The sequence below is a fragment of the Phascolarctos cinereus genome, unplaced genomic scaffold (genome assembly GCF_003287225.1).
Source record: "Phascolarctos cinereus isolate Bilbo 61053 unplaced genomic scaffold, phaCin_HiC Scaffold_2;HRSCAF=192, whole genome shotgun sequence".
NCBI lineage: Eukaryota > Metazoa > Chordata > Mammalia > Diprotodontia > Phascolarctidae > Phascolarctos > Phascolarctos cinereus.
This window is the reverse complement of record NW_027555625.1, coordinates 35,450,788-35,478,699: the sequence shown is the minus strand read 5'-3', so window position 1 is coordinate 35,478,699 and position 27,912 is coordinate 35,450,788. Positions and strand designations below refer to the sequence as shown.

The following is a 27,912-nucleotide window of genomic DNA, read 5'->3' as shown; positions in this document are numbered from 1 at the left end:
TCTAAAATCTCCGATTCTATGGACTTTGGTGAGCGTTGTAGTTCATGATTGGGTCAGAAGAGACCTCAGGGGTCACAGTGTCCCTGAATGGGAAGAACATCTACAATGTACCTGAAACGAGTTCATCGATCATACTCTCTTGAAGATGCTCTCTTCATAGTTTATGCATCACGGTCCTCTCTGCTCACAATCTGAAAAGAAAAATAGAACCCCTTCTCCAAGACTGTGAGGTGGATCCCAAACTCTGCTTTTTTTCTTCCTGTTGGACGGGAGAATCTGGGAGGAGCAGGGGACAAGACCCCATCCCAACTCACGCAGGGATCCCGCCACCACGGATGGGGCTGGGGGCAGCTGTCGGAAGCAGGACCTCGAGGGCTCTTTGGAAATGCAGGGAAGGTGAGAGAAACTCAGGGTGTAAAGGGTAAGACGGTGAGACCTATCGGGCCCCCACACGAGGCTGAGCTATGGGCGGACTTGGGGACGGGGCGGGTTGTGAAAATCCTGTCCAGGCCACCCTCGTGTCCGAAGTCATCCTCCCCGCAGCCTACCCTCTCCCTCCCCCAGCTTCCTGGCCCTTCAATGGGCGGGGTGGGGGGGGAGAGGGGAAAGGGGCGCCGGCCGCCCTCTGGCCCCGCCCCCCACGGCCCCGCCCCCCAGCCCAGCCCCAGCAGAGCCGACAGGACCAGGGCCACCAAGTGTCCTTCACCCCCTGGAGCTTATCACGATGCAGCTGCTATGGCTCAGCCTCTTCTTACCCATTCAGATCTCAGGTGAGACACGCTGATCTTTTAGATGAGGGAAGGGGTCGTCCAGTGTTTGATGGGGATCCGAGGGGGCTTAGGGTGACTGTGAGGGTACGGGGGATCCCGGGGTGGGGAGTTCTCTGAGATCCCTAGCTCTCTTCTTGGACCTGCGGAGACCCTAATCTCCTCCTCCACGGCGGGACGATGATTCCAGACGCGCATTCAGACTCTCGGAGGCCGCCAGGACAGTCGGGTTTGGGAGATGTCCCAGCCTGGGGGACTGAGACAAAGCCTCTTCTCTAGTCCAGGGGTCAATAGCCTCTCCCCCTCACGCCCCATTCTGTGACCAGCCAGCAAGCCTAGTATATCAATAGGTTGAAAGGAGACAAGCAGAGAAAAAAAAGAAAGGGGATGGAATAGAGAAAGAGGAGGGGATTTTAAAGCTGAGAGGCTTTGGAGATCCCCCTAGACTCCACTCTTTCTACAGAGGAGAAGACTTGAGTGTGGTTCAGAGAGAAAATGCCGGGGCAGCCAGGTGGCAGAGTCCAACTTTGAACTTGGGGCCTCTGACTTGGCATCAAGGGTGCATTCGCCTGAGCCAAGCTGGAGCAGGAAAGATGTGCCCATGATGGTTGAAGGCATGTCAGCCTCAATTGCCCAGTGGCTCCTCAATGCCTTGACTGGAGCCCTGGGCACCCCCTCTTCCTTCAGCTCAGACTTCTTGCAGCTTGGAAATTGGGTGAGCACGCAAACAGGTGTACCCCACACCTTTGCTGTTGTGGAGCGGGTGTGAAGGGTCTCCCTTCCACTACAAACTTCACAATCTTGAGATGAGCATAGAGCAGGTGTGTGTATTTTAACAAACGATGAGAACTCCTTGAGGATAGAAACTGTACTTAATGTACATTAGTTGGTGGGCCTAGAGCTAAAGAGAAACCAGCCTTGACTGTCTCATGCATGGAAAATAACAGCAGCGGTCATCCTGTTCTGGGAAGTGTCAGGGACTGCCAAAAAGCACATACACACACACACACACACACACACACACACACACACACACACACACTCACTGCCAGCCAAGCTTGCTCAGACAACATCACCAATGGAAATTAGTTGAAGCCACCCAGGGGCTTATAAAATATAGATCCTTCCAGAAATAGCTCATTGCCTCTGAGAATCTACTCAAGTCTTTACCATGCTTTGGGGACTAAAAACCCAATTTGGGGAGTGGGAGGAGGGAGAGGAAGAATAGAAATCCAGGCCAAGCCAGAGGCCCCCGTGGACCCAAAGAGGAGAAACTTGGCCAGAGTTAGCTTACCAGACCAGCTGGAACTTGTAGGAGACAAAGGTAGCTGAACTACCTCGGGCCATCCTCTAGCCTGGCCTAGAGACAGTAGGGAGCCAAAGTGATCTGTGATGCATTCTGAGTGTAAAATCTCATATTTGTTCTAAAGGGCCATCTGCTCTAGAGTCGGAGACCATTAAGATTTGGGCAAAATTCTGACCCATATTTCTAGTGACCTCCTGTCCAGGCAGTTCTCAGTGGGGAGGTCAGTTCTGTTCAATTGACCAAGCATGTCAGGCACTGTGAAAGATGCTGGGGAAACAAGGATCAAAATGAAATGGTCACTGCCTTCAAAGGGCTTATGTTCTACTGGAAGAAACCCAGCTAGACGTGAATGGAGAATATGGCCCAAGGAAGGGCTTCTTGTGGGGGTGACTGCCAATGGAGCTAGGGATTCCCAGAGCCAGGGGAGGAGGGAGCTGATCAAAGGCAGCCAGGACAGAGGCACTTCACCCCTTTTCTGGTCTGGTCTCACTCCCCGGGTGTGGCTTGGTTGTTCTCTGTTCTGGGGCTAAAAGAAAAACACGAGCATTCGCATTTCAGCCTGGGCCATGCTGGGTTCATTTGAAAAGCATTTATTAAAACAGAAACTGTTTTCACCTTCCTTTGTAGCCCCAGTGCCTGGTACACAGTAAGCACTTAATAAATGCTGTTTGATTGACTGTTAAGAGCCTACTATGTGAAGGGTCTGGAGCTCAACTCCAGCGGAGTTTGGCGTGTTGGAATTTTCAGGGCTAGAGAACACGGGGCTGATTTTCGAGTCCCTGGGCACTACAGTAAAAGCATTGTGGGGCAGTGAAGCCATAGTCACAGAGTCATTAGACCAAAAGCTCCTTGAGGGCAGGGGCTGTCTTTGGTCTTTTTTTTTGTATCCCCAGCACTTAGCGCAGTGCCTGGCATACATTAGGTGCTTAATAAATACTTATTGCCTGATGGAAGCAGATCTGAGTTCAAGATCTGACAATGCTATGTTTAGCAAATAATTGCCCCTCTCTGAGAATATAGATCTGGGAGAAAAAGATCGTCAAAAACAAACCCCTCATTTTGGAGATGGGGAAACCAAGGCTGGGAGAGGTGATGGGATTTGCCCAAGGTCAAAGGAATAAGTAGTGGCTAAGCTTTGATTGGAACCTGGGTCCTCTGATTCCAAACCTTTTATACCCTGCTGTGAACCTCAGTTTCCAAATCTTTAAAATGGGAAGAATAAGACTTGAGCTCCATCGTTGAGCTGTTATAGAGTGCCTATGGAGGGGTCCTCCCCTCCCCAGCTCTGCAATCTCCAGGTCGGGATCAATAGTTAGTAAACGTTTATTTAAACACCTGCTAGATGCCAAGCACTATATTAGGCCCTGGGCTTGGGCAAGAGCCCTATTTCATAGAGTTGTTGTGAACCTCGAGGTCCTGTACAATCAAGAGTTGTTCTTGTGAGTGATATTAATAGTTATATTATCGGCGTTTAAAGTAATTGTGAATAATACTAACACACTGTTAAACAGAAGGCATCGTGCTTTCATTTCATCCTAGAAACAAACGAAGTTGACCAGCAGGTATTATCCCCATTTTACAGATGAGGAAAACTGAGGCTCCAGATGTTAAATGACTTTGCCCCTTTTTAGTAACTGAGTCAGACTTAGAACTTGGGTTTTTCTGATTCCCATAACCCATAAGAGCAAATAATAGTTACATCGCTGACGTCATGGTTTATAAACTAGGCAACCTTACAAAAATACCAGCTATTAGAAAAAAAAATACAAACAAGAAACTAAGCAAACTCGGAGAGAGAAAGGATTCTTCTCTCTTACTGGCTGTGTGACCCTGAGCAAGTCACTTCTCTTTGAGACTCCATTTTCCCATCTGTAAAATGGGGGTAATAATGGCACCTACCCCAGAGATACATTATGAGGTGTGAATGAAACAAGCTTAAAGCGACTACAGGCATTTACCTTTGAGGAAAGGGGAGACAGTAAAGGAGGGCTTTACATTTGGCATTTTACACTATGAGTAGGATTTCAATAGGTAGAGAGAATGATGGGGAGGACAATCTAGGAGGGCATTGTAGGGGCAGACACTAGTGAAGAGCACTGCAGAGGTGAGTGTGGGCCAGTTTGGCTAGAGGGAACCTGGAGGGTTTTAGGGAGCGGAGGGTAGGAATGGGAGGAAGGAAAGGCACCATTCTGTGGAGGGCCTTGAATGTCGAGCTGACATGGGCTCTGTTGCTACGTTAGGAATACCTCCAAACTCCTCTGGGCTCTCTGGCTTCGGTGCCTAGAGGTTAAAACTTAGCCAGCGGTCTTTGCAAAGATGGAGAGAGACCCATGGGTGTGGACCATAGCATGGAATGAAAGACTCTTTCCAAATGTTGGTTTGTTTTGCTGAACTTTTTTTTTCTTTTTCCTTTTTATTAGGCATGGCTTTCTGGGAGGGGAGAGGGAGGGAAATATAGGTGACATAGAAAGAAAAGGGTAGGAACTGGATCTGTGATTTCGTTGGTACAGGGAACTCCCAGATAAGGAAAATCTCTCTACCAATGCAAGTCTACACCTTCTCTACCACTAGCAGTTAAGTGGTTTCTTCAGGGTCACCCGGGCAATCTTCATCAGAAGCAGGCCTTGAACCCAGGTCTAACAGGCCAGCTCTCTAACGGGCTGCCTCTGAAGAGAGTGGAGGTCTTCAAGAAGAGGAGCATGACTGCATGAGGGATAGTTTGTATCAGTATTCCTTTTGGGGTATGGGACTAGATGGCTGCTGAGGAAGGGCACAGCAGGTCCCTCTTAGATGGGGTCATCTTCTGATATCATAGAATCATAGATTAGAATGGGAAGGGATTTTACAGGGCATTGAGTTCAACCTGCCTCATTTTACAGATGAAGAAACTGAGGCTGGGAGAGTTTAGTTGCCCTATCCAGAGTTGTATGACCAGTATGTGCCAGAGGTGGGACTGAACCCAGATCTTCCTGGGTCCAAGGTCCATTCTTCATCCTCTCTCCAGGGGCAGGGAATCTTCAGCTTCTCCTGTTCCCCCTGCCACTAAAATCAGTAAAAATTTATAAGGAAGGAAGGAAGGAAGGAAGGAAGGGGAGAGAGAGAGAGAGAGAGAGAGAGAGAGAGAGAGAGAGAGAGAGAGAGAAAAGAAAGGGAGAGAGAAAAAAGAAAGAGGGAGAAAGAAATAGAGAAAGGGAGAGAAAGAAAGAAAAAATGAAAGAAAAGAAGAAAGGAAGGAAAAAAGGAAAAAAGAAAGGGAGAGAGAAAGAGAGAGATTTAATCAGTCCAATGGAAAGTTTGCAGACATGCTCTCCTTAGAGATAAGCTAACAAAGCAGCTGGCAGCGGAGCACTAGATTTGAAGTGAGGAGACAGGTTCAAACCCCAGCTTTGTCATCTACGTTGGGATTTTATTCCATCTAACTAGCGTATAGACGTATTTTGATGAAAGATTCTTCTCTTCCACTTCCTAGAAAAAAACAATAGCTGGAAATGTGAATGTTCTGTCCTCTCGCTAATAGTAAGGGTGGAAAAGGGAACCCAAGTCAAGCTGACCAGGCTTGGTGCTACATTAAATTTCTTTCTTTTCTTTCTTTCTTTTTTTTTTTCTGAGAAATCTGCTACTTACCTTTCCTAGCAGGAGGGTTAAATGACCAAATCCAATTTACACCTCTGGGAATCACTCCATAGACTCTGTAGCCGAGGCCACTCTCTAAGAGAAACAGAATCACTCTCCAACATGATGAGGATGGCCAGTCATTTTCCCTCCCAAAGCCTCATTTTGCCCAGCTATAAAATGGGAATGTTTGAGAGATAGAAGGTCTAAAGTGCACATGAAATGATTTTGAGATACTTGGATCAATTTGATTCAACATGAATTTTTATCAACATTATCATATCGAAACAGCAGACTGTTCTGGATCCCTTGGCTAATGTCAAATAAAATAACCTTGGGGCTAGGACTGAGACCCATTTATTGGTGGGCTTGGGAAGAAGAGACTAGATGGTGAAAGCCTGAACCCCAAAAAGAACGAGAACAGAGAGCTTTTTTTAAGCCAAAGATACTTCATTAATTCAATCTAGCAAGCATGTCTTAAGCACTCACACTATGTGTGAGACACTGTTCCAGGCAGGGGAAATTTGAAAATAAAAGTGGCAAAGAAGTTATATTCTGGAGGGAATGGAAGATACAAAGTATACATTGATAAGTAAACACTTAGTAATTTGAGACTTCGAGAGAGAGCAAATAAACAGGAAAATCCGCTCATGAACTGAATCCTGAAGGGAGTTAGGGATTCCAAAACAGGGCAGCCAGGGAGGGAGTGCATTCCAGGTATAGGGGTCACAGCCTATGCAAGGTCACAGAGTCAGGAGGTGAAACTCCAAGTCTGAGGAACAGAACATAGCACAGATTGGCTGGAATGTACAGTTTGGTCCTGAGTAGTGCACATGATGAATTCCTGAATTTGCTCTATTGGAAGTTACAATTATGCAGGTTTGCCTCCAGCCCAGTGGAAACATGCAATGTGAATTCAAATAAGCAGCCAGTTGCCAGGGATTCCCTTATTGGTATAGACACTAATCAGGACCTAGCTGTAGAGCAGCTGCAGGGGAGTAATACTACTTAGAGCATTTGTCTGGGACTTCTCGTGCCTGAGAGTTTATAGTCTGGAAACTGAGGCTGGAGCCAAATTATAAAAGGCTTTTAAGTGGCAGGTCAACAAGCTTCTATTTTTTCCTAGAGGTCATAGGGAGCCATTGAAGATTTAGGAGCAAAAGGAAAAAATGTGTATGATTATAGAACCACTCAACAGATCTATCAAATATCTGACTTCCAAAATTACTAACTGTGCAACTCACATTACTTCCATAATTACTAAGAATTGTAATTAAGCATCTTTCCTCTGTCTGCCCCCCCCGTTCTTTTTTCTCACCTGTGCTGTGCCTCCCAATACTTATTTAAATGTTTTCTATATTTTCTGGGTTTTCACTGCTGTTGTTTAATAGAGATGTCTTGCACTTTGCTGATGGCTTACTGATTTTGAAAGCCCTGCCTATCCATTGTCTAATTTGATCCTCACACTAACCCTGTGAGGTAGGCAAGGTAGGTGTAATTATCCCCACTTTAAAGATGAGGAAACTGAGGTTCAGAGAACGTGACTGACTTGACCCACATTGCATGGCTAGTTAGTGGCCTAGCCAGGTCTAGACCCCTGATCTCCTGACTATAGGGTACTCTGTGATGACACCCTATCCCTAAATGCCATCTGCTCCTTGTCAACAAGTCAGTCCTGACAACAAGTTTTTGAATCGGGTGGGCAAAGCAGACCCATTTTGTGGATGAGGAACTCGAGGCTCAGAGATATGTGTGTTAGAGGTCACTTTATTTCATGTTTAATGATGGAAGGGAGATCAGAGCCTAGGCGTGCTGTCTCCAAAGCCAGGACTCTGTTTATCACACTACATCTAAGTGTGTGAAAGGTACTTGAAACTCTTCTTTCATGGGGTGGGGGGAATAGGCAACAGAACACACCTCAGTCTTAGGAGAAGACAAAAGCTTCCATCACAGTCTGGATGGACACTAACAGAGCAGACGAGTAACGGATGTTTATGGAATTGAGCTGCATCTCAACACCAGCTCCTTTCTGCAGACATTTACTTAACGCCTACCTTGTACAAAGCCTTATGCCAGGTGGTCTGTGATTCCCCCAGATAGACAGTGAATTGAATGAGAGTGAAAGCCAAGCTAAGGCATGTCGTGTATGGATTCAGTGGGGAGTGGATAATAGCAACCTCTAAGAGCTATGGTGAGCATTATATAGAGTTGTTCTTATTAATAATGCTACCTCATGTCTTTCTTATGAGTTTGGCTGAGCAGGTATTATCCATTTTACAGATGACAAAATTGAGGCCAAATGATTTAGCATACAGAGTGAAGTCAGAGGACGTGGGTTTGATTCATGATTTTGCCACTGAACCATCTGTGTGACCTTGGACGAGTCACTTAACCTCAGATTTTTCATCTGTAAAATAAGAGAGCTGGAATAAATGATCTCTGATGCCCTTCCAGCTTGAGACCCATAAATATGGTCTTGGATATATGCAAAGCACTCCAGTATCTTTGCCAAGAAAAGTGCCCAAAATGGGGTCACAAAACAGCCAGGCATTGTAAAGATTTCCCATCTACTACTAATAAATATTTTGTTTTATGGATTTTAAGTTGGAAGGGACCCCAGAGGTCATTTATTCTAACCCTGTCCCGTTATGGATAAGGGAAGTAAGGCCAGAGAGAGTAAATGCTTTGACTAAAGGGCACAAACATAGTGAGCTCAGTCAGCCAGTCAATGAACATTTTTTAAAAGCTTACTATGTGCCAGCCAACTGTGTTAATCACTAGGGATATAAAAAAAGGCAAAAATTACAATCCCTGCCCTCAAGGAGCTTATAGTCTAATGACAAAGCCATCTTGACACAACTATGTACATACAAGATATGTACAGTGTACTTGGAGGTACTATCAGAGGGAAGGCATCAGCAGTGGAGGGCCCTGAGAAAGGCATCCTGCAGAAGGTAGGATTTAAGCTGAGCCTTGAAAGAAGCTGTTATCCCAAAAGCTCAAAGTACATTCACACATTGGGAATAAGTCCTAGATGGGCTGACGTGCTCTCTCTCCTTTCGTGTTCACTCCAGGGACCTCCAGACTCCCAGTTATCACACAGAGCCCAGAAACCCTCCTGGTTCAGACTGACAAAGAGGCAAAGTTCTTCTGTGACATCAGATCATCCGCAAACACTTATGGAATCTACTGGTTTCGTCAGGTGGCACCTCCCAGCACTGACAGTCGCTATCAGTTTCTGGTCCATTCAGACAAGACGACCTTCACTCATGGGGAGGGCATCGATTCAGAACATGTCCTTGTGTCTGGAGAGGCGTCCAAATCCACGCTCAGGATTCTGGATGTGAAGCCTTCGGATGGTGGTGTCTACATCTGTGCCATTATCGTAGGTCCTCAACTGGTCTTTGGAAGCGGAACCTGGCTAAATGTGGGTACGGTCTCTGTTGATCTCGTGGAAGCATCGGCGAGTATCATTGCACCTGATGGAGACAGAGAGGGGATATATCCCATGGCCCTCAGAACCGGGTCTTTGTGTCTCCTCAGCATCAGCCATTACCCACGGGGCTGCAGTCAGAAAAGCTTTCCGCTGAGAGCAGAGGGCCCAATTGGGACGCTCAGAGGGGTCTCCCTTCTCATTCTGTCAAGGTGTTTCCTGTGGCCTAGTTAGGAGAAGTTAGAGGCTCTGATGAAGAGTTTTTTGTTTTGTTTAGTCAGAGGACCTTGGTTCAAATGATGCCTTTCCCATTTTCTAGCTTCATGACCTTGGACAAACTATTTAATCCCGCTACGACTTTTTCCTCATCTTTAAAGTGAAGGGGTTGGATGAGATGACCCGCCGGCTCTGAATCTCTAACCCTTTAACGATATAGTGCAGGAATCCATTATTCGGTGTTTGGGGGTCCACATAAGGAAGGTCTTCCTCCCTCCAAATCCATGGCTTAGATTCTTCTAGAGGCACTTATGCAATGGCTTGGGGCTTTCTGGACATTTTGTTTAGGAACCCAAAATTTAAACTCACTTGAACTGAGTAATAGACATTGTAAAACAGATTACTGGGTCCATTCTAAAATACTCCAGCCCAGATAGGTCCGGTCTCCTAGAATTAGATTCAAATCAATTTAACAAGCGTTTATTAAGTGACTACTGTATGCTAGGTGCCGAGGACAGAAAGACAAAACCAACTTAGACTGTGGCCACCCCTGCCATACTCTCTCTCTCTCTCTCTCTCTCTCTCTCTCTCTCTCTCTCTCTCTCTCTCTCTCTCTCCCTCTCTCTCTCTTTCTCTCTTTCCCTCCCTCCCTCCCTTTCTGTTTTTCTCTTTCTCCTTCCCTCTGTCTTTCTCTCTCTCTCACTGTCTGTCTCTATCCTTCTCTCTCTGTCTCCCTCTTTCTGTTTCTCTCTATCTCTGTCTCTGTATCTCTCTCCCTTCTTCTCTTCTCCCCCTCCATCCCTCCCTCTGTCTGTCTGTCTCTCTCTGTGTCTCTCTCTTTCTCCTCTCCCCATCCCCCATTTCCTTAGTTTAGCTTAAGCTATTCCATAGAAATGCAACAACAGGTAGGCAGGCACTGGGGAGCTAGGGAATAAAGCCAATGCATTCTGACTTGTCCTAAAGAAACCAGCAATTCAAGAGAAAATAAACTGAGTCAAATGGTTATGGCCATGAAGATGTTAGCCCCCTGTTGCTGTCCATCCTTCATTTTCGAAGAAGACCAATGACATTACAACGTTGGAGTCAGAGTATGGTGTGTTTGGCTATGGCTGATCAGTCAGCCTTTGCCAGCTTTATTCTGAATTTATGTGTCCATAATGGTGGGGGGGATTTGTGGGTTGGGAACAGGGTGTTAGGGATGAAGACTTGGACACCTCCAAAGAGATTGGGTTAATTAATGAGTGGTGGTGTGGTCTAATGATTCTTTAATTCTGAGGGCAATCTTGAAAAGTGTGGTGGGGAGGCACAAAGCTTAGAACTTGAGGGTTATGAGGAGAAGGGACATAGGCCAATCTCCTTCTGCTCTGGTGATGTTTGGGGTTAGGAGGAAGGTTATGAGCAAGTTTTATGCAAGTTTAGGAGACTCAGACCCTCAAATGCATTTACACCACTGAGCAAAAATTCTGTTTCTTCCTTTCAGTTCTGTAAAGCTCTTCACAAACCTTAAATAGCTATATAAATGCTAAGTAATCATCATCATCATCATTATAGTACAGGGAAAGTTAAAAAAAAAGATCTGCTGGGCATAGATAGCATGGCTGCTGTTTAAATGTGCTTCAACTCAATTTAATTCCATTCAACAAGCGTTATTTATTACCTTCTAAATGCCAGGCACTGTGCAAGCTTCTAGATATAGAAAGATTTTTAAAATGAAGCAGCCTCTAACTTCAAAGTGCTTACATTCTATTGAGAAAATATGTATGCATATAAATAAATACAAAATATATGCAAAGTGAATTAATTTAGAGGTGGGAAGGAGATGACTGGGTGAATCAGGGAATGCTTCATGGAAAAGGTAGCTTTTGAGCTCAGCCTTGAAGGGAGTGAAGGAGTCTAAGAAGTGGAGGTAAGGAGGAGCATTCTAGGTATAGGGAACAGCTTCTGCAGAGGCAGGACATGGAATGTGGTATATGGGGAGCAGCAAATAAGTCAGTTCAGCCAGAATCTAGAATGCATGGGAGCCCCAAGTTCTCTTGTAATAAAATATTATCTCTCTTTTTGTTATAGTTGATGTCTTGCCTACAACCCCTACACCCACCAAAAAGACCACTCCCAAGAGGAGAGTATGCAATACAACCCCAAAGGTCACTCAACAGAATGGTAAGGCCTCCTTCCCATTTCTCTGAACCCTCAGCAATATGCTTGCTTGATTTTAGTAAGAGATCCTTAAAGGAGCATGAATCATACAATGTACTATAAACACAAATAATTTGTTTTTTAGTATCTGCTCTTTTGGATTTTCTAGACCACCATCCTCTAGCACAAATCTAGAATTAACTTCATTTAAATGCTTTTTTTTAACCAGTTGGAATTTTCTTAATGGCAAGTTGGAGTATGTCTCTAAACGGCATGCACACATACTTACATGATTCAGCTATTCTTACCTCCATCTTCCATTTCCTTCTTTAAAAAAAATCAAAGCCAGATATTAGAATTTATTAAATCTGGAAACACACAAATATCTCTGTGTATATTGTATCTCCCAACTAGAGTGAGAGCCCTAAGAAGATAAGAAGCATATTTTATTTAACACTATGTTCTTCCCAGTGCTTATCAAAAAGCTCTGCACATAGTAAGCACTCGATGAATGCTTGTTGGAACTGAAATTATTCTTATCCATGCAGAAAAAAGGAGGCATCAGTCAGTGTCACTCACAGCTCTGTATGGCTTCACCAGGAAAGCTGTCTGTATCCAAACCTTTTGGTTTGTGGGGTATTCTGATTAGGACCTCAAAGGGGATGAGAGATATAACATGCTGTTTTTAAAAATAAGTTTTAGTTACTTCATAAAATTAAAAATAATTTTAATTGATATATGTGATTCTGAGCCTTTTATGATTTAGTTATCTTCTTGTAGATAGTAGTTAGAGACAGTCATAGGATAACAGATCTAGACCAGGGAGACCATAAATCTATACTTCAAAGATGAAGAAATGGAGACTGAGGATGGCTAACTAACTACAGCTTCCTCACATTTTCCTCCACTTATCTCTTAGACTTCCTTAGGAGATGCCTGCTAATTTTGTCCCAAAATGGGGCCAAAAAAGAGGCAGTGTGGTGTAGTGGTTATGGCGCTGACCTTGGAGTCAAAGAGTCCTGGGTTCAAGCTCTGTCTCATTCTGGCTGTGTGACCACAAGCAAGTCACTTAATCTATCTTTTCCAACCTCAGACAACTTTGTAAAAGTGTAAGTTAGAGATGGACTATTAATGTCCGTTAGTGGAGGGAATTTGTACACTAGGAATTCCCGATACCCTGAAATCGTAGGTCCCTACCCTCCCATTAAAAAAAAATTTTTATAGACTTTGATTATAATTCCTTTTCATCATCCAGAAGTCAATCTTTTGGTGATGAACTCCTCCATTTCACAGATGACAAAACAGAGGATTGGAGAGATTAGTTTTCCAAAAGGCGAGTCTAGTATTCATTCCACTATGCCCTCCTAATTATACAATGTCCAGCTACCTCTCCTAATCTATACTATCTCCTAATCTAGGCTGTTTCCTCTAATAATCCCTTCCTCATTTTAATCCCTTTGTCTTTCTAGTTTGAAGAGTCTCCATTTTTTCTTTAGTCTGTCTTCATCCATAAACTTCCCTTTCCGATTTCACGGTCTCCTCAGTCATTCTAGCTTAGAGGTTCTTAACCTGTTGTCCATGGATAGATCTCAAGGGTTTTGTGAATTTAAATTGGAGAGTGGGGGTGCATTATGTCTTTATTTTCACTAACCTGTCACTGTAATTTAGCATCTCCTTCCGTTATGAATGTAGGCAATAATACATTTTCCTGAGAGATTGTCCATAGGCTTTAGTGGACTTCTAAAGAGGTCTAGGACACAAAAACTATTAAGACTCCTATACTAATGACTCTTTTCCAGACCTTCTCCTGTTCCTTGATATCCACCAAGACGATGAACCAAATTGTGCTCAGAGATGCCACAAGAGGTGGTGGCAACATGATTTCATACAAGGGGAAGGCAATGTATTCTTGTTAGTATCCTGTAGCTGTCCTGCTGGTGCCTCACATCTTGCTGGCCCCTTCATCTCATATCGACTCATTGGGTTGATGTCTTAGGGTATCAGTGGAGGGGGAGGGATACTGGCTTCAGCTGTGTGGGATGCCTTTATGTGTTTGCAGAATGAAAGGGATTGTTTAGAAATTTTTCCCTGCTTCATCTGCATATACAACTGGGTCCCCTATCAAGGAAAAGAGCTTCCATGGTACAGTGGGAAAAACACGATAGCTGGAGCCAGAAGGCCTAGGTTTGAATCCTACCTCTGCCATTTATTGTCTTGTAACCTCAAACAAATCACTTAACTTCCCTGGTCTCCGTTTCCTCACCTGTAAAATGAGAAGGCTGCGGTATACTCTGTTTTATAGTCCCTTCCAACGATGATCTGAAGGGAGACATTTGTGTTCAGAAGCAATGCTACTGTTGACTGGCTTCTCTCTGTGGCTGGAGTGGCAGCATGCTCTTACCGTGGTCCCATCCATGCTGAAACACCTGCAAACATGGAGCCTTGGTCTTAGGGGCAACAGTTTCAGGCAGAGACTAGTACTTATCTTAAGCTCGCATCTCCCTCAGCACCTTGAGCATTTGTTCTGTGCCTGGCAGGTGTTTACCAAACACTTGCTGGATTCTCTTAGATTTTCTCTCCATGAGCTTGGCCTGTTGTAAGTAGTTCTCTGTCCATTATTCTTTCCTTACTGCTCTCCTCTTGATTATCTTGTCTTCGTTATGAAACTGTATAGACTTAATAACATTCTCGGGCTCTTTTGATAGATGTTGGTGGTCAACCAGTTAAGAGAAGCAGTCTGGGACATCACATAGATTAGGAGGGTGTGGTGGTGAACACTAGACTTGGTGGCTTTTGGAGAACCACTTAATGTCTCCAGACCTCAATTTTCTTATCTGTGAAATGGAGGAGTTCATCACCAGACAGATGGTCACCAGATGATGATGAGATATATATAATATATAATATATATATATATATATATATATATATTATATATATATATATATATATATATATATATATATATATATATATATATATATATTTTGCCGCAATGATCGTCTGTTAAGGCAGGAGTTCCTCACCCAATATCCATGAACTTTTTAAATAGTGTTTCAAAAACTGTATTTTTTGCTGTGCCTCCAGGTTCCCTCTGCAGCGCCTTCACCCTAAGCCTGCTGGTGGGATGTGCTGTGATTTTGCTGATCTCCATCATTGTGATCATCCGATTGAATTGTAAGTTGTTCGTCATCACAAATGGAGTAAGAGATCAAGAGATCACCATTTTTCACAGTCCCTTTTAGACCTGAGGAAAAGGTGGGGAAAGGGGGAAATGTTGGTTTGCATCCTAAGGACCCTTTGTTTGAAGAATGCTCCCTACCTTGCATACAGCAAGCACTTAATAAATGTTTATGAGATCAAATGAATTGGAATTGAGGAGGACCAAGAATGAGCAGTGAGAGGCCTGCCCCAGTGAGGTCTAGAGTCCAGTGTGGCCCATGTTACTTCTCAGGGCTGGGAAATGGGAGCAGCGGCCATTAGGCTAAAAGATAAGGAGGTGGGATTAGGTGCGTGTTAAGAACAAGTGGGAATGACAGACGGCACGGTACCATTTTCTGGCAATGTGACCTCAGACAAATTATTTAATCCTCCTAGGCCTTTTTCATCATCTGTAAAGTGAAAGGGTTGGATGAGATGACCCGCCAGCTCTGAATCTCTAACCCTTTAATGATATAGTTCATTATTCAGTGTTTGGGGGTCTTCCTCCCTCCGAATTCATGGCTAAGATTCTTCTAGGGGCATTTGTGTGATGGGTTAGGGTCTTCTATACATTTTGTTTAGGAACCGAGAATTTAAACTCACTCCTTTCCTCTCTGAGTTCAGAGCCTTTCTTTCCTTCCCACCTCTTATCCTCATACTTGGGGACTTCAGCCTACATGTTGATGCTTCCTCAAATACCCCAACTTTCCAGTTCCCTAATCCACTCAGTTCCCCACTTCACCCACACACTAAGATGGTCCTGCCTTTGACTTTGCTATCACCCACAAAGGGATCGAAAGCTCAGTCACTTACGTGGTCATGAACTCTGAAATTCCTTTTTCTGGTCAGAATCTTGTATCATCTCGTCTTTCTCGGTGCTTTACCACCCCAGCCCTGTTCTTCATCCTCACTGTGATCTCTTAGCCCTCTCCCTCAGTTCTTTCCCAAGCCGTCACCCTGTGCGGGCTCTCCTCCCTTCCCCATCTTGACTCTACCCCCTTCTCTACTCTTGGATCCGTTGTTCTGTTGTGTTTCACGCCTCTCCAAGCCCCAGCCCTGGTACAATACTTCTACCATCTGTCTCCTTCATTCCTAGTCACACACTGCTGAATAGAGCTGGGGGAAAATCATAAAGCCATGATGACTTGGCCCCTAAAATTTCTCTCTACTGTGCCCTCACTGCTGCAGTGCAGACCTTCTATTCTTCTCTCATTGACTTGCTGTCCTAGTCTCAACGGTAACTGTTCCAAACCTTCTCCTCTATCTTCAAGCCTCTCATTGTATCCTTTCCCTCACACTTGCCTCATATTTGACCCCCCTACATTGAGACTATTTGACCAAAACTGCCCCTTCTCCCTCCTTCCTAATCTCCCGTCACTCATACAACTTTTCCCATTATTTTCTCCTTTGTGACAATCTCAGAAAAAGATGTGCCAAGGCAAACTCTTTTGTTTTCCAGGGATACTAAAGTCATGTTAGGTAGACAGAACTGCCCATTCACAGTGGTGCCAGCTTAACTTTGTGGACAAACCAGAGTTCACTTTCCCCCTCATATTAGCAGATATAGATTGCAGGATTGTTCTAAGAAAACTGAACCGTTACATTTTCGTTAAGCACACACGTAGCTAGACAATGGATTCTGGAGCCAAATATAAGACAAGGGCACACAGCAGCAACTTAAGGGCCAATTCACTTATATAAACCCATCCCTTATTCAGCGGGACCAGTAAAAGCTTAGACTGTTGCAATTAATTTGCAAGTGAGACTATTCTGAAAACACACACAGACAGAAAGAGCTTTGGACAAGATACAATTTTAAACACTCATTATGGGGCAACTCTTAAGCATGTACCATGAAGAGTAAAGAACGCCACAGGCTAAACTGTCCAAAACACTCATTTCTCCATCAGCTATTTGAAGTATACTATATTTTGTCTGATATTGACAACCAAAGGCCATTGTGAGAAAACACGGCTATTCTTGCTGAAGCAACTTCAAAAGGCTAAGGACATGACCCACCCCAGTTTCTCTTAATAACCTGTTATGGGTAAATCTTTCATAAATTAATGTTAATCTTTCTTGAACCTGTACTTTTTACCTCCAAACCACCTTATTATCATGTTCCAAAAGTTTACTAGCCACTCTCAAGGAGTGCTTAAGCTTTTCTAAAATTCTATCTTTCTAGCTTCAAAGGGGGTACCTCTAATACTAATTTTCCCAGATTTGATGAAAAAGGCCACCTTTTCCTTTAGTAATTCTTTCCATAATTTTTATAAATTTTGACCATATCCACTCAGCTTCTCTTGACAAATTTTGTTTTTCACTTTTGTCTGTCCTCACAAAAGCTCCCATCATTGCCTACCTTGTTCTTGTCCCCCTGTTGCCTAACCTCTGGCCTTGTCCTTCCTAATCAAATCAAACTGCATGTATTGCATATGCAGATGATATGGTTTGGATGTTTATTCATTCCAAAGCGAACTCCTGTACACACACCTTTGCTCCCATCCCTTCCTATCATCTCCAACAGATTATCCCCATTATAATCTGTGCTTTTTCTTCCTCACTCTCTCTCTCTATCCACTGGTTGCTTCTCTGCTGCCTACAACATGCCCATGTCTCCCTCAGACTCAAAAACCTCTCACTATGCTTTATCATTCTTGTCCTTCAAAGCTAAGCTCCTTGAGAAGACTGTCTACACATGTGCCTCCATTTCTCTCACCCTCTTTTCAAGCCTACGCAATCTGGCTTCATCTTTCAAATGGAACGGCTCTCTCCAAAGTTACCCTTGATCTCTTCATTGCCAAATCTAATGGCCTTTTCTCAGTCCTCATCCTCCTTGAACTCTCTGCTGCAATTCACACTGTTAATCACCTTTTCCTCTTGGATTCTCTCTTTTCTATGTTTTTGTGATCTTCCTTTCTCCTGCTTCTCCCTCTCACTCTGTGACCATAACTTCTCAGTCATATTTGCTGGTTCTTGCCACATCAGATAATTGTGGGGATCTCTTAAGTCTATTGAGAGCACAGTGGATAGAGCACCAAGCTCCGAGTCAGGAAGACTCATCTTCCTAAGTTCAAATCCAGCCTCAGACACTTATTACCTGTGTGACCCTGAGCAAGTCACTTAACCCTATTTGCCTCAGTTTCTTCATTTGTAAAATGAGATAGAGAAGGAAAATGGCAAACCATTCTACTGTCTTTACCAAGATACACCAAATGGGGTCACAAAGAGTCAGGTATGACTGAAATGGCTAAACAATAACTCAAGGCTCTGTCCTGGGCCCTCTTCTCTTCTCTCTCTGTTCTCTCCCATTTGATCTTATCAGCTCCCATAGGTTCAGTGATCATCTTTGAGCAGATGGTTTCCAGATCCATATATCCAGCCCTGGTCTCTTGAAAGGTATCATTCTACATCACCAACTGCCTTTTGGATATCACTAACTAGAGACCATGTAGTCACCTCAAACTCCACATGTCCCCAAGGCAGACTCATTATTTCTATCCACCCCAAATTCTCCCCTTTTATGAATTTCCCTCTTCCTCTTGATGGAACAGCCATCCCCCAGTCACTCAGGTTCACAGCCTTGGTGTCATCCTCAGCTCCTCATCTTTCCTCACCCCATATGTCCAGTCTCTTACCAGGTCTTGCAGTCTCTACCTTCCGACCATCTCTCATATGTCCCCTTCTCTCTGCTCACAGTCACCTCTCTTTCAGGCCCTCTTCATCTCTTGCCTGGACTATTGCAACAGCTTCCTCACTCACCACTTAGCATGGTCCCTGGCACATAGTAAATGCTTAATAGATGCTTCTTGACTGGCTGATTGCCCCTTGCATGTGACAGCACTTAAAATGTGTAAAGATAGTTATTTCATCTCCCCTGAATCTCCTTCTGCAGACTAAATATCCCCAATTTCTTCAAGCAATCCTCATATACTGACCCAAGGCCCTTCACCATCCTCATTGTCCTCCTCTGGACACTTTCCGTCAATGTCCTTCATAAAACCTGATGCCCAGAACTCAGTAAGATACTCCAGTTGTAGAGTTTTGTGCATTTTTCCCTAGGGAAGCTTTTCAGATTATTCTGTCTTATTACTGTCTTGTGGTTTTCCATGGGCCAGTCTCTCCTCAGTGAGCTCATACTCTCCTGAGGTCAGAGATGGTGAGGACATCCATGAGAATCCCAATAACTAACTGGAACAGTGAAGGGAACATAAGGAGGTGCTCAGTAAAGACTTGTTAGCGGATTAGTGGATGTGAGGGTCTAACAGATTAAGTTAACACTCATGCCTCTCACTCTCTCCCTACAGATTTATGGAATGTAGCTCGGCACCACTTTGTGAAACAGTAAGTAATATGAATCCCTGAAAGGTTTGCTGATGCTTAATGTCTGGTGAAAACTCCCTGCGTGAGTTGGGGCATTCTGGGTTTCCATTCTCTTCATGCAATTGCTGGCTTCTAGTAGTCACTGAATCTAACCCAAGGCCAAAAGCCTAGAAGTCCTGGACCAAATGATCATGTGTAAATCTCAGAGAGTCAGCCTTGGGGCCAGTAAGAGCAGGGCAAGGCATTTAAATCTCTCAGTGCCCCAGGCATCTCTTTCAGAGTTTCAGAGGAGGATCTGAGCTGCATTGTTAGAGGCAATTCCCTTATCTGCGAGGTCCTTACACCAGTGAAATACCAAGTCTACTCCCCATAGCTGTGTGTGCCAGACATGGAGTCAGGAAGACCTGGATTCGAATCCTGCCTCTGACACATATTGTCTGTGTGACCCTGGACTAGTCCTTTACCTTCTCAATGCCACAGACCACTCTTTAGAGCATCATCATCATCGTCTTCATCAATAACAACAAGAACAAATAAGTAATTAGAGTCATTAGGGCAATGGACAAAAAAAAATAATAACGCTAATGAATTTAATTAACTTGCATTTTCCCAAAAAGGAGAGACCTCCCCATAAGCTGTGTATGTTGGGTATTAATTGGATTCTTTCGGTGTGCATTGTCTCCCTGCCTCTACCTGCCATAAGTGTGGCAAGGTCTAGGCAAATACGCAGGAATGTTTTTCACCAAAAACAGATATTGAAGAACTACGGTCTGAGCAAGTGTGCCGCCATGTTTTTGTAAAGACATACAACAAGTGTGTGTCCATTCTGATTTTCCAGTTGTGTCATACACAATTCTGTGGCAGCCATTTCTGGTGCTCCCTCCACTGTGCCAAGCACAGCATGGGCCCCAAACGCCTCCTTGCCTGCTTAACTGATTGGGGGTCCCCGGATTGAATTTGTGTCATAGGTCACCACGAACAGGGGATTCTTTCGGGTTCTGGGGCCTTGACTTTCCATTGCTCCTAAAACAGAGAATACCAGTGTGTTTGACTCAAAGCAAGAGAGTGAGTTTCTAATACTTCAAAACCAACAGTACCTAGGGTAGGTGTTAAAGACTTATTGTCAATTCTGAAAACATAGTGTTTGTCTAAGTTCCTGTTTAAAACATTAAAATATTCCCATGCTCGTTAAGGGTAGTAATCACTTCCCTCAGGGAGCTTACCATCTAATCAAAGAGACACACACAAACAGCTCTGTACATACAAGATTGATATATAGATATAGATATGGACCAGCTGACCTTGAAGATCTGATTTGGCTCCAAAGCTGTGATCCTGTGACAACCTGCTTCTTTCACTGCCTTTCATGGAACTATACGACTCTAATTCCCTACCTCTCTGTTCCTGCCTCTTTTGTCTGTTTATTTTCCTGCTACTCAAATTGTGGGTGTCCTCTGAGGTCCTCTGCTCATCTGACCCTCTCTCATCTGCCTTTTGACCCTTTAGCATGTTCACATTTGGCTGGGCCCAGCAGAGAGCTGGCCACCATCTTCCTTATGATAATCCTATAAAATTGGATCTCTCAGTGCTTGGAAAGAGTTAATTCTCATTGTTACTAATAATAATAACCACCATTTTGATGGAAATTTAAGGTAGTTGTGGTAGGTATTATTAACTCCATTTTACAGATAGGGAAACTGAGGCTCAGAGATATTTCTTTAGCCTGCTTCCATTGACCCTGGGCAAGTCACTTGACCAGTCTCAGCCTCAGTTTCCTCAACTGTAAAAATGAATGAGTTGGACTAGATGACCTCTGAAGATCTCTAGATCTTTGATCCTATGAGTTAGTGACTTTGCTTGCCATTGGTTGATTTAATTCAATTCAGTTAAACGAGTGTTTTTCAAGCACTGTGCTACCTGGCGACAGAAAGCCCAAAGTAGTTCCTCAAGGAGTAACAAAATGTGGATAGTTAATTAAATAAATGAAATCGGTTCAGTCACATATATCTGAAGCAGGATTCGAACTTCAGACTTCCTGATGCCACACCCAGAATTCTAGCCACTCTACAATATTGTCTCTTATACATTAGCTCACAATAGCAAAAATTCGGTGTGCCAGCTTCAAAAGATGAATAATTTTCTGACTTCTTTTTCAGGCTTCAAAGATGAGTACCCCTTCCCACTCAACCCTCCCCCCAAAAGATAAAGTTCTTCAAATAGCCTGCCGAAGAAATGCACTGGATTTTATATAAGCAGAATTGGAGGAACTGAGGCATGAGAACAGCAATGAACTTTTGAAATTTTCCTAAGCCATTGGGGCTGCCTGCTTTGCACCATTGCCTGTCCCTCTTGTGAGTTGGGTTCATAGCATAAGTATGTTTGGCGGTCATCAGTAGCATAACATTCTCTAAAACCTCGAGCACTTTCCGTAATTTGCTGAGTGTCAATGGATTATGTGAAAAAGGACGACACATGACATAAATACCATTTCCTGTTACTTGTGGAAAGATTCAGACATGCTCTGGCCCAGAGCCTTTGAAAGTCACCAGTCAGCCGCCATGTTTGTAGTTTCTCAGCACTGGGTCTGATGCCATGATTCTAAAGTGTCTCTCCAATGACTGTCTAGCAAAAATGAGTTTGCATAAGTGGAAGATAAAGCGGAGAAACTTCAGCAGGAGCAAAGGCTGTGGATTGTCCAATTTGTACAAAGAAGCAGATGACCTTGGCTCGCAGCATTGGCTTCTAATTGCTAGTATCTGCATTATACAACTGACTTTGGTCTCTGGTGTCAACTAGGGTTACTTTGCATGATAGAAAGTGGTGCAGCCCTTCCGGTCTGCTATTCTAGCTCTTGTCTTTGTTTTTTGGTTTTTTTCCCTTTTCTTATCTCTGAACAAAAATGTCGTGAGTTTTTTGTTTGTTTGTTTTAAAATAAAGTCTAATGTAAATTGCTGTAGAAGCCTGGTCTTGATATATATCTCTGGGCTCCTTTGTTCACACAGAACAACCAAATGTGACTTCAAAAAGAAATGCCCCAAATGCAAGACTGTTTTTATATCTTAAAGGGTTCCTAACAAGGATGATACTTCACATAGCCAAGGTCTTCTTTGGGAGGACTCAGAAGTGGCTTGGTGGTATGTTATGGCAGCAGATACATGGTAAGTGGTAGCCACCAGTGATGACAGCCTCATGAGCCCACATGAAGCCCGATTGTTGGCAACAGTCCAATTCAACAGGCATTTATTAAGTGATATGCAAGGAGAAGGGACAGCATGCTATAGAACTAGGGTTCTTAACCTGAAGTCCATGAACTTTTAAAAAATATATTTTTATAACTTTCAATAAAATAGATTTTCTGTGTAATCCTATGCATTTTATTCTATGCATTTAAAAACCTTTTTCTGAGAAGGACCCTGTAGGCCTCATTAGACTGCCAAAGGGGTCTTGGACACAAAAGAAGGCTAAAACTCTTCCCAAAGTGGATAGAAGGCTGGCCTTGTAGCCAAGAAGATCTAGGGTCAAGTGCTGCCTTTAACACCTACTGGTTGGACTTTATTCAACTCTCAGTGCCCAAGGCAACTTTCTAAGACTATTCCTATCATCTTACCTACGTGGATGCATTCACAGGTCTAGATTAAAACAAATCAACCAAAAAAAAAAAAAGGAAAGAAAAACAAACAGCACCCCTGCATGTAAAATATTAGGGTCTGCTTTGGAGCTCAGGGGAGATGAGCCCAGAGATTTCCCTCCAAGATTTCAAGAAGTGGAATTGGAGAAAAAAAACCAAGGACATCAGCATGGCCTTTCCATACCTGAATGTCACAAGGCCCTCTCCTGGTCTCCTTCACATTTTTACTGAGTGTCGAGCTGCAAAATTGGGAGTGCCCAGAGGTAGGGCATGCCCCTGCCCCACACAGGGCCCACATCCTATGAAGAAGACTACTTTCTTTGTTTTTGGATGATAAGTTTGTTGGCAAGTGCCATGGGGGGGAAATGTGTAATGAAGGGTTATTGGGTTGCTGGCTACTACCATTTAGGAAACTGACATTTACAGATAAGGATGTTAGAGTCCTCACAGCAAAATAGTAGTGGGCACCAGAAAAGCCTGAGACCTCTCTCCCTTCACCACTGCCTCAAATGTTTAATTATCCCTCCTTTCTAAAATGTGTTGCTGATACCAGTATCATTTGCTGGTTTGCAAGCTCACTTTGGCTTTTGGAGGTTTGGGGTTTCTTTGCTCTTAATTTTGTTTTCTATGGGGACTATACACCTGTGGCAGAACTGGCTGGCTTTAAGATACTGTAAAGGGGCTGAGGGTCGGGCTTGGACAAAGGGGTGGAGATGAGATGGGTGGTATTGATGTGGGTAGTTGCCATCTGCCTAAGGCAGGCTGGTGGGCTTTGCTAAAGAGGACTTTGAGTAGTTTGAAATCCTTCCTGCCTTTCATTTTATATGCAAATACATAAATATATATTGATAATTTGCCAATATTGTGCATCAATATTCATTAGTGTTACTGATTTCTAGTTCTCTTTATCTGTACTATCCTTCCCTGGTTTTATCAGGATCTCATTTGTTTCATATAAAGAATTTGATACGAGTACCTTCCTTCTCTATTTTTGAAGATAGTTTGCAGAAATGTAGAGATTATTTGTTCTTTAAATGCTTAACAGAATAGGCACCTGGCCCAGTGCGGGCACATAGTAGGTACTTAATAAATGTTGATTTATCGATTGATTTGTGAACTCATCTGGTCCTGGTATTCTTTTCTGTGGCAGTTCACTTCTGGCTACTTTCCTTTTCTCAAGATTAGTTTGTCTAGGTTATTTATTTCTAATCTTGTCAAATTCAATAATTTATATTTTTATAAAAATTCATCTATTTTCTGTAAACTTGCTGGTAGATACATTATTCAGTTAGGTTTTTCTCTCCACTATACCCTCTGACATATACTGGTTTTCTAATCATACAATTGACTGAGCAAGTCAGTGAATCTCCCATTATCATCGGGCAACTTAACTATAACTATTAGTTACATATGAGTTACAGACCCTCCTCAGCAATGGTAAAGGGAGTTTCCACACAAGGAACTAATGAAATCACATTCTTCACACACACACACAAAAATCCTGCCAACTTAGACTCTGCACAGAGACAAGTTCCCACGTGGTCACCGTACCACCCTCCTACATGTACACACCCCAACAACCCTCTCAACATAGACCTTTAATTTTAAGGTAAACATTTCAAAGCCTCCCCTTTCTCTCCTTCTCTTCAGGTAGATGTGTGGTTTAAGGGTTCACCCACTCTGGCCCACCCTTCCTCCCTCTTCATGAGTTCAAGCATCCTTTGACTTCCTTTCACTTTTAAGAAGGAACCCAAGGGCTCTGTGGTGACTTCCTAGGGCCCAGAGCTGACCCAGGAAGCCAGAGAAAAGACATCACACCCAGCAAAAGGTTTTGTTTTACAGGTCACCCCAATACCTGATAATTTTAACTAAACCCCATTGAATAATTGTAGGTTTCTGGGCCAAAGGTGTTCTCTCATTTCACCACCATCTCTGTGAAATTTTGGTGAATGCTGCATTTGGAATCAAAAGCCTTGGGTTCAAATCTCACCTCTGAAACTTAACTGTCTGCATCATTGTGGGCAAATCATTTAAACTCCTTGGGCCTTAATCTCCTTAACTATAAATAGAAAAGTTAGACTAAATATTCTCTGAGGTGATTTCTAGCTTGAGCCCCATGCCCCATGATCTCAGTTCAAATACCAGTTTTTCCATTTACAACTTATGTAACCTAGACTCCCTGGTCAGGAAGTCAAGGTTTGTAAGCTATCTTCGAGATGGAGTGGGGAGGAAGATCCCCCACCTCCACTTTCTCTTTTTTTGTTTTTCAAACTTGGTCAGCTTCTAAAGGTAGAACTGTTCCTGAACCCCTTTAAGTTCTATTCCCTTCTCTTTATTATCTCCAATTTATCTTGTACATAGCTTGTCTGTACGTAGCTACTTGCATATTGTCTCCCCCATCAGTTACTTGAGAGCAAGGACTGTCTTATGCCTTCTTTTGTATCACCAGAATTCAGCATGGTGCCTGGCACATAGTAGGCGCTTAATTAGTGCTGGTTAACTCACCAAATGTATCCTGAGTCCTAGCACATAATAGGTACTTAATAAATGCTTGCTAACGGCTCATAGAAAGTAGGTGGCTTGTTTTCAGAAAGTAATCCCCAGGGTCCCAGTGGAGGCGGAAGCTCTAACATCCCGAACCTGTCCCTACTCAAACAGAGAGTCACCTTTTTGAGCACCTCTCCTAGTCATAGGAGAAGAAAGAGCTCACTCGTGCGTTGGTGGCAACCCAAGAGAAAACATCAATTAGTCATTGCAAATTGGTCTCTGAAGAGAAGGAAACTAGAGAGTCAACCCTGGTTTAGGGACTCAGAGAGAGGACAGCTTCAGTAATGAAGACCTCATTGGGATTTCCTTTTTTATTTCAACATAGTCATAGATTCAGAGCTGGAAGGGACCTCAGATGTCACCTAGTCCAGAAGCCTCATTACACATACGAGAAAACTGATGTCCACTACTTGGATAGCCTTGTCTCATCTCTTTGACAATCTCTCTCTCTGTCTCTCTCTCTCTCTCTCTCTGTCTCTCTGTCTCTGTCTCTGTCTCTCTCTCTCTCTCTCTCTCTCTCTCTCTCTCTCTCTCTCTCTCTATCTCTCTCTCTCTTTTAGGCAATTGGGGTTAAGTTACTTGCCCAGGGTCACACAGCTAGTAAGTGTCAAGTGTTTGGTCTGAGGCCAGATTTGAACTCAGGTCCTCCTGACTTCAGGGCTGGTGCTCTATCCACTGTGCCACCTCGCTGCCCCTACAATCTCTTTTACACAGATAATAAAATCCTACAGCTCATCCACCCCTATCACACATCTCTCCATTGGCTGTAAGGTGACCTGCAACTTTGATTCCCTCAAAATGGTGGCATTTCATCATTTACAGCCATGTGGCATCTCCAGAAAAGATTTAAGAAGGTATTTTAAAAGGTGGATCTCTTAGATGGAGGAGTAGCTGAACCAACTGTACTCTATGAATACGATGGAATATTGTGGCCCCATGAGAATTATGAGTTGAAGGAATTCAGAGAAACGTAGGAAGACGAGTCTATACTTAAAGCAGAGGGGAATCAACAGAACATCTTTGGTGACCTTGGACAATCACTTCATCTCCTTGGGCCTCAGTTTCCTCATCTGTAAAATGAAGGAATGGGACTAAATGACCCCAAAGACCCCTTCCACCTCTAAGTCCATGATCTTGTCTTCTGTATGGGTCAGGAAACTGACAATTACTCTCTCACCCGCTCCAGTGGCTCCTCCAGCTATATTTTCATCCTTCCAGGGATACTGGCCTCATCCACTTCTCTTGGTTTAATTTAATGCTTGGGAAATGCTTTTCAAATGTTAAGATTTTTCCGTAAATGCTGGTTATTACTCTGATTACTATTTTTTTTTCCTCTTTGGACACCCTCTATGGCTCCACTTACCTTCCTAAGGCCATCCTTGATAGCCCTTACTCTTTTATTCTGCCAATAGATTATCAATCAATCAATAAACATGTATTAAGTGCCTACTGTGTGCCAGACATTGTACTAAGTGTTGGGGATACAAAAAGAGACAAAAGACAGTCCCTGCCCTCAAGGAGCTTAAAATCTAATGGAATCAGAGAGAAGATGCCCTCTCTCCTCCCTGCTCCCCAGCCAATCCTCAGCCAGGGACACAAGATGCCCCAGGTTTTTCCTGGTTCTTACGCTGGTTCATGCAATATATGGCAATTTTAGCGGAGTTCCCTATGATCCCAGACTTTAGAATCCCGGGTTTATGCACGTACACAGAGACACTAGTGTTAATGGCTCTTGCCTCAATCATGGCAGCATGAAGAGTGAACACCAAGCAATTGGGCTCTAAAACATTATTTCCCTGATTGCAATTTACTTTGGAATAATTAATTCTGGGGACTCTGATCAATGCAGTAATCAAAGGTGGCTTTAGAATACCCAGGAGAGAGCAGAAGGAAATCCAAAGGGAACACAGAAAAGCAGAGCAATGTGGGTACTACAGTGTTTAATATATGCTTTTAAAAAAAGCTATCTGTAATAGACATTCATGTTTTCGTGCATAATCCTTTTTTTTTACAAATTGAAAAATTCACATTTGCCAAGTTTATAATACATTTTTTAAAAGTAAAAAAAGTGTTCAAGAATGGGTCAGTGCTCTTTGGCGTAGGTGGGGTGGCAGAATCTAACAGAAGCCTCCCAGGCCCCCTTGATTCACTCCCCTCCCCCACCGCCCGACAGGGAGGCAGGATTTCCCATCATGACCCTACACTTTCCTCTTCCTGCTTTCAGGGCAGTATCACCTTGGTTGATCAATGGCTCTGGTGCGTTTCACAAACCCACAAACATAACAACAGGGACTCATTATTCTATTCTTTTTTGAAAGGCATTTATAAGCTTCAGGAAATCGTTTTGTTTTGTTTAAAGAACAAAAAACCCCCACAATGATTGGCTCTCAATAGCTCCTATATCACACTGGATGCTCCCTTTCAGTTGATGCCTCAAGATCTTGCCAGACAAGTGTCTGATTCTGCCCAGTTGAACCCAAGCTTTCACAGGGAAGTGTAGTGACAAAGCCAGGACAAAAACACAGTAGCCCTACCTGCCATCAGCTTCCCAACCACAAGATCACACCTCCACCCACTTCCCGGTCCTTTCATCAGTTTCCAGGTTTGTCACTTCAATGTTTCCATAGATCTATAATCTCATCCCTGTGGGGTCTCCCTCCCAACTCTGCAGATCTGCATCTCTGGTCTTCACTCAGGACATGCCATTTCCTACCTCCTGGCTTATCTCCCGTGCCTGGAATTC

At 43.5% G+C, this 27,912-nt stretch overlaps 1 protein-coding gene across 1 annotated transcript; it reads left to right on the top strand.

Annotated features, from left to right (window-relative positions):
• The first annotated feature begins 642 nt into the window (after positions 1-642).
• On the top strand, positions 643-21,953 carry CD8B (CD8 subunit beta). Its single transcript, XM_020969485.2, has 6 exons — positions 643-770; positions 8,760-9,116; positions 11,402-11,494; positions 14,558-14,647; positions 18,979-19,015; positions 21,151-21,953. The coding sequence occupies exons 1-6, from the start codon at positions 725-727 to the stop codon at positions 21,161-21,163; spliced, it is 636 nt and encodes a 211-aa protein (XP_020825144.1). The 5' UTR covers positions 643-724; the 3' UTR covers positions 21,164-21,953.
• Positions 21,954-27,912: the final 5,959 nt, after the last annotated feature.